The following is a 7449-nucleotide window of genomic DNA, read 5'->3' as shown; positions in this document are numbered from 1 at the left end:
TTTGGCTACGTGGCCTGGCCGGCGTGACAAGTGTCAAAGCAGCATGTCGTTCGAAGTGTTAGCCTTTATTTTGGCGATTCTTGTCTGCATTGCCTTGATCTTTTTCGCGATATGGAATGTGAGTACATGCAAACCATTTGCACGAATTATTTACACTTTTCTTTAACGCTTTCATCTGTTGGTTTCGTCAGATCATTGCCTTCGACGATCTGAAAACGGACTACAAAAATCCGGTGGATCTATGCAACAACTTGAATCCGGTAAACTTTGAAAACTTATTCTGTTTAAGCGATTCAGTGAACATATTTAATCGTTTTCTGGTGCCCCATAGTTAGGTTTAAGGTTTCGTGGGGGGCATAAGTATTGGTTCTAAAAACTTGTCAATTCATTGTGCAAATATATCTTGCATGAAAGAAATTGGTGGGGCGGAATCTAAAAGACAAACTTAATTATTTATCTTTTATTTCAGTGTAACCAAATCTAAGGTTATATGGTGCAGTCAACGTTTTCGTTTAGGTAAAAGTAATTCCATCCAAATTTCATTAGAATTATTGTTTTTTTGTGTTGAAACAGAAAGAAAATGCATGTGAATTAAAGTAGGCCAAAAGTATTCTTTTATTTTACTGCATACCAATTTAAGCCTTTTTTTTTTTGGGTGAGAGATTTTAGAGGGTTGTATGGGGCAAACTTAGCATACCAAGCTGAGTTTTTCTATTTATCAAACTTCAATGAACCAATTTAATTTCAGTTCATTTCATGTTTGTTAGCCACATCTTTCTGGAACAGGAAAGTGCTAAAAGACTGAGCAGTAGGTTAGAGTATTTTTTTGGTTTTATGACAAGCAGTGGCCTGTTGTCATGAGCCATAAATGCAAATCTGAATCTCTCTATTTCTACATATACTATGCAAAATTATTGTAAAGGTGACAATTACAACCTAGTGTAAAACACCTGCCTTCTTTTTTTCCTTTGAAGAGACATCATAATTTTCCATTGTCAGACTTTCATTATTTGTAATATATATTTGAAATGATCGCTTTTATTCTGGTACAAGCATTTATGGCAAAATTAAAAGGGCTTAATAGACATGGAAAGCAGAGTTTGTGCAGTGGTGACTTACCTTCAATAGTGAGTCTTGTACCTCATTCACACTAACAAGACATTTTCAATTAACCTGAGCTTAAAGTGCCCCTGTGACCAAAAAATCAATTCATATTTTTCTTTGGATTTCAAAACTATGTTAACCAAACACTAAGTGACCCACGTTTTAAGCCTTGATTTCAAAAAGACACCTCTTTATTTTAACTGTACTTTTCCTATTTAATGGTCCGCCATTACTAACATTAAGTTCTTGAGAGAGCTGGATCGAGGAGAAAATGACGTCAAAGGCTCACTAGTTTAAGAATGCAATACGTGTGTACGCTGCAGAATTAATAATGCAGCACGGGGGTTTTGGGCTTTCAGACTTTTAAACTCACGCTTTGCATATACAATAAGCTGCGTTCACACGCTGAAATTTTAAGCTAGTGAGCCTCTGACGTCACTTTTCCCTGGATCCAACCATCTGAGGTCCAATCGGTCAGTTTTGAACGTGAGTAATGGCGGACCATGAAATCCAAAACTTACACTCAAAATAAACAGCCTTTGGATAAAACTCAAAGCTCAAAATTTTGCCAGTTAGGTGTTAAGCAAACACACTTTCAAAATCTGAAGGAGAAAAGGAAGTGGTTTTTTTGATCACAGGGGCACTTTAAAAAAATGAAAATCAATCACAGAAAAATGTAGGACTGGCTTTTACGTGAGATTCAGACCTGTGAGTTTCAATTCATGCTTTGATCTGTACTAAATTTGTAGTCAACAAAAATCAGCATTCATGATTTAAAAATAAAACCCTTTGAAACCATGCATAACTAAACCTCATCAAAACATGGTTAAGGTTTGGTGTTAACAGGGCATTAGGTTCTTTTCCTGTACACAGGTGTCACATACGTTTATTTTGTCAAGGGAGATATATATCAAAGCCCTATACTGCAGATTGTATTGACTTTGTGAGCAAACTTTCATGGCAGTATCAAAGAATAGCAAGCAAGGAAATCCGCGCTTCTGTGTAACCCAAACCCATGACCATGTGATTGCCTGTGCTGCGCAGCTCTAACGCGGAGCCATCTGGAGTCTGGTTACTTGGGAGTCAGCCCAATAATTATCAAGTAGAAGATAGGGAGTGGGGTAAAATACCTGGATGTTTTTAGGCTTCTTTGATGCTGTGTAAGACCTTCATGAGGTTTACAAGGTTTTATGAAGCTTGCTACTGTTTAACCCATTGACTTCTCCCTACCTCCTGCCCTCCCTTCCCCCCCCCCCCCCCCCGCCCTCCTTTCCCATTGACAAGTAAAAAATCATCTGGTGTTAGACAGAGGAAAATCTATTTGAGCCTCACATCCAGGAGTCAATGGCTTAAGACATTTAGACCTTTCGGTTAAGGGAGCAGGTATGGCACAGTGGTGAGAGCACTAGCCTCCAACCAATGTGTCCCGGGTTTGATTCCCAGATCTGGTGTCATATGTGAGTTGAGTTTGTTGGTTTTCTACTCTGCTCCGAGAGGTTTTTCTCCTGTTACTCTGGTTTTCCCCGTTCCTCAAAAACCAATATGATTTGATTTCATTTGTGCACAACCCCACAAGCTATTCAGCTTTAAACATGATCGTGTGAAAATAAAGTTCTAATTTTTCTTTTTAAAAAAATGGGTTTTTTTTCTTCAGTCTGCTCCAAAGACTTTTCTCAGGGTACTCCTGTTGTCTCCTATTACAAAAAACATAGCCTTGTTTTATTCTGGTTTGAATTGCTTTTCACTCTCCCAAATACTCTAAGTAGAGCATACATGTATGTATGTGCTCAATCGTTTAAGCTTAAGACTTTGTACTCTTATTATTTATTGCAGCTTGTGTTACCAGAATATGGCATCCATTTATTTATTAGTCTGCTCTTACTGGCTGGAGGACAGTGGATAGCATTTATTTTTAATCTTCCCCTTATAGTCTACAATATTCACAGGTATTACTGAAGAGTGAAGTCCCCTGTTGTTTGACACTAGAGAGCTTTAGATTTTAGTACGAGAATGACTACGAGTACGAGATTTTCTCATAAGACAACAATGAGCGTGTGCGCAAACCAGCGTCAGTCATTTTGGCGAGAAAAACGTGATGCCATCGTCATTTTAGTACGAGGTTTTGCAAAAATATTGTTGAATCAAAACAAGTCAACAACAAGGTAGCAGTTTTGGCTTTTTTTGATGAGCAAAAAGGTCAGTTACCAGCAGTAAGGATAACTGAGCAACCTATACCGCTAACAAAGACTAACATTAAGCGTATGGGTTATAAATTTCCTTAGTATTTTGGCTAAAAACGGGCAGTCAAAACTAATACTTGTTCTCGTCCTCGTCGTAGAATCTAAAGGTCCCTAGTGTGAGAGTAAAATCCAAAGTGTCATTTTTGATAGGATAATTGACCAAATGCAAAAATGGCCGCCAACAAATTAGTCTTTTGTCTTTGTGTTAATTAGCCTAACTAGCCTCGTTTTACAGCCCAAATTCTTTCAATTTTATTCGTGTGAACGAGGTTAGTCAGGCTAATTAACACAAAGACAAAAGAATAATTTGTTGGCGGCCATTTTTGCATTCGGTCAATATGGACTACAAGATTTTAAGTATCCTCAAAGAGCTTCGTAGGTTTTTTTCACCCACAGATTGCTCTTCTCAAGGAATTTGGATATTCTCTTTGACATAAGTGAGTTATTTTTTAGAATATGTCATTTTCCTTATAAAAGTTTGCCATTTTAATGTCTTAAAACAGATACACTAACAGACCAGTTATGAGTGTGCCTGGTCTTTATGACCCAACAGAAGTTATGAATGCCAGTGAAATGACTCGCTGCCAAAGGGAAGGATGGATCAAACTGACCTTTTATCTACTAAGCTTCTTTTATTATCTATATAGGTAAGTATGAGTTGTCTGAATGGCAACACAGGTCAAGACAGTATTTAGTTGGAAGCAATATTATTTGGCTGGTATTTTTACAGTTCACAGGTCATTGCTTTACAAATACAGAAAGTATCCTAAACATTCATAAAAGCTAACCTTAGGCCTCAAAATTTTTGTTTAGGCCTAATTAGACCTAAGGTTGGCTTTAAGGCATGTTTATGATACTTTCTGTATTAGTAAAACAATGACCTGTGACCTGTAAAAAATACCAGCCGATATTATTAGACTAAGTTTGACCCAACCTCTAACCCTGGAAGAGTCAATTCATTTTGATTTTTACCACCCAGGTGGCCGGGGTCATGGAATGGAGCAAAGCTCCAAGCAAAGTGTACCTTTTACACGGCTAGACCACCACACCATGGTGGCCTTTGCAAGTAGTGTGTCCTTATTGATTGTCCCACAGAATTTTGTGAAAATGGGTTGTGAGGCAATGCCTTCAGTTTATACCATTATCAGAGAAGACTTGGAAATCTAATCAATTCAGAGGTGAAATTAACAAAGCAAGCACTTTTGACTACTTAATTATTATTTAAAGACCCTATTTGTTTGTTCAATCTGAGTTGAATCAATGATTTTGTTTTTTGTTTGCCTTCATATCAGGATGATGTACGCATTGTTGGCATGACAGGATATTTAAAACCTACAAATAACAACAGATCAGAAGAAAAAGGATTCAGGATCCTGACGATTTGATTACAATTTGCTGAAGAGCTTGTTTTTATAAGTGATCGGATGTAATGGTGTTTTAAAAACAGTTCAAGCACAGTATTTCTTGTACGATAATAGATTCAATGCAGTTTCTCAGTTATCAGAGCTAAATGCTTAAATTGATTGTTACGAACTTTATCACCTAGGCAGCCTTTGTAACACTGTTTCATTTATTTTGTAACCCCGTCGCTTTGTCTCTCTTTTGCTCGAAAGTGGTTGAGATGAACCCATGCATTGAACTTTCAAAGTGGCTGAAGCTGTGGTTTGCAAATACTGTGGGTGCTGGTTAGAGCGAGAAGAGAATGATTATCATTATTTATAAAAGTTTATGCACTACACTGTGTACACATGACCTCACAGCATTGGCCTTCTAGATGTACCTTATTGGGCTTTGGTTCATTAAGGATGGTGCCTACTAATTAACAATATTTTTGCCCCGGTGTGTGATTATGCAGGAAATGTAGATCTTAAAAGGTGTTATTAAAATCCAAAAAGAAAATTGGGGGTAACCACGCATTTTTCAAAGATAATTCATGAATAGTATTTTAAAATACAAAGCAATGTATGGCGTTCTTTCTCAAATTGAAACTTAATTATCTCTCAAAAATGCATGGTTACCCCCAATTTTCTTTTTGGATACCAAGAGTACTTACTAAGATCTACTTCTTCGGATAGTTTTAAACCGCGCAAAAATATCCCTGTATTAGTGAGCATCACCGATAGGAAATCCGAGCATCTCGAGATGCGCAGAACGTATGCGCAGTAACAATAGTAGGCACCGTCCTTAAGTGGGGCTTGGATTGCAGAAAAATGGGGCGGGGTTGGTAGGGTGCAGCTCCCTACCATTTTGAAGACATTTCCTCCTCCTGTTTTTAGGGAGGAGGGGGGGGGGGGACAAGGGTACAGCTACACGCACATGCAGGCTGTTGCTTTGTTTGATCTTTCATTACCCAGCAAATGGTGGAAGACTGACCCCCTAATGTTTGCTTGTCTTGGCAGGGGCCTGCAAGCTACAACTCCTATCTATCCTATCTTTTGTTGGATTTATTATTTTCTCAGACTTTATATATTTCAAACATCTTTCTTGATAAATAGTGATTTTTGCAGGCAATAAACATGCAATGTCTCCATTAAGATTACATCATAAAAATTATGCATAAAAACAACAAAAGTGAAGGCTTGCATAAAATAATCTAAAAGCAACCAGATCTGGGAAAACAAATCACTCAACAACAACAAGCAAGCAAAAAACATTAACAGCGCTTTATTACCCCAATAAATATAAATAACTCTACATGTAAGTTCAATAATACAGATTTACTAAGAAGTGTCATGTGCTCCGGGAAATGTTGCTTTACTATACGTACCTTTGACTTTTTTTACAAAAAGAATAATTGAAAATTGAGCAAAATTGTAAGCAAGAAAAAACAACTGTTATGAAAAATAAAAATCTGCAAATAATGAAACTACTTCCCTTATTCGTTACCACTTCCCCAAATCAGGGTTAATACTGAAAATGTCTAAAATTATAAAGGATTAAGAAGTGAAATATCCCGAAATAATTGAATTTCAAAAACGCTTGTTTCCCAGGGGTCGCAATCTTGAATAATAAGAAGTTATTATTAACACGTGTCATGGTTTCAACACAAAAGACAATAGGGTGACCGTAACACGTCACGTCAAGATGGCGGTGCCCGGGACATTTGAAAGTGAAAATTGATGATTCTATTTTTTTTTTTTTCCATACAAACGCGTTTTTGAAGAAAATCGTCGAACACATTTGATTGCAAACATTATTTGGTTGGGTTTCCCTTTGGACCAACAGACCAATCAGAATGCAAGGGAATGTGCGCAGCTGGCGCTAAGTGGACTGCAGCCGCTAACAATCTCTTGTCTGTCAGTCGACCTGCGCGCTAATTTGGTCAATCACATTTTTTTCATGCAATCAAGAGAAACTGCTGAGATAGGTTTGGGGAAGTGGTGAAAGAGTTTCCCAAGCCTCCGTCGATCGTTTCTTTCAATTGCGTGACAACACAGAATTTTACCCCTCGACTCCCTTAGTGATTGGTATATCATTCTCTTCACAATTTCAATAAAATGTCAGTCAAACAGATATTGAGAATGAAGATTATTACCAGCTGGTATAACACCAAATTCTCACAACTACCCAAATTTATCGTTCGCCATTTTGTTTTTGCGGGAATGCAGAGTACAAAGCTTTTTTAATGAAAACAAAGACTAAATACAGGCAGCAACGTGTGGGGAACTCAATGACCGTCCCCTCCCGTATGGGGTTGCTTTTTGCTGAAAACTTACTTTTAAATATTCGTCATTTAGGTCCGTTTAAGTGGTATAATTAATACATAGCTGTAATATACCACTATTGTTAGTTTTAACCGCTTGTTACAGTTATCTGCAAGAGAGTGGAATAAACGATATTTATTTATAAAATACCGAGGGCAAGCAATCAAGGCGACCCTTCGAGTATTTGACAACTAGTCACAATTTACGTACGAGTCAAGGAGGGTTTTTAAGTTCGCACAATGTGATGGGTTCTGGCACAAGAGCGATGCGGGGTCGTTACGACAATGGAGGCAGAGAAGAGAGACCCTGGGAACGAGGTTGCGACTAGCTGAGTTAACTGGCACTCACGAGTTTATTTGACTCCATGAATTCGAGAACGTAAGTGGAAAAAATGATATACG

The 7449-nt window shown here is 37.7% G+C and overlaps 1 protein-coding gene across 1 annotated transcript; it reads left to right on the top strand.

Moving 5' to 3' along the window:
* On the top strand, positions 1-6210 carry LOC137978526 (protein cornichon homolog 1-like). Its single transcript, XM_068825496.1, has 5 exons — positions 1-118; positions 192-260; positions 2938-3050; positions 3848-3991; positions 4637-6210. Exons 1-5 carry the CDS (start codon positions 44-46, stop codon positions 4659-4661), a joined length of 426 nt encoding a protein of 141 aa, XP_068681597.1. The 5' UTR covers positions 1-43; the 3' UTR covers positions 4662-6210.
* The last annotated feature ends 1239 nt before the right edge of the window (positions 6211-7449 follow it).

The sequence above is a fragment of the Montipora foliosa genome, chromosome 12 (assembly GCF_036669935.1).
Source record: "Montipora foliosa isolate CH-2021 chromosome 12, ASM3666993v2, whole genome shotgun sequence".
Classification (NCBI taxonomy): Eukaryota; Metazoa; Cnidaria; class Anthozoa; order Scleractinia; family Acroporidae; genus Montipora; species Montipora foliosa.
This window is presented reverse-complemented; position numbering and strand designations above follow the sequence as displayed.

Excerpts from the sequence above, each read along its gene's own strand:
- LOC137978526 (XM_068825496.1), top strand. The coding sequence starts at position 44 with ATGTCGTTCGAAGTGTTAGCCTTTATTTTGGCGATTCTTGTCTGCATT. Across the intron at positions 119-191 it reads TCTTTTTCGCGATATGGAAT|ATCATTGCCTTCGACGATCT; the intron begins GTGAGTACATGC and ends TGGTTTCGTCAG. Across the intron at positions 3,992-4,636 it reads TTCTTTTATTATCTATATAG|GATGATGTACGCATTGTTGG; the intron begins GTAAGTATGAGT and ends CCTTCATATCAG.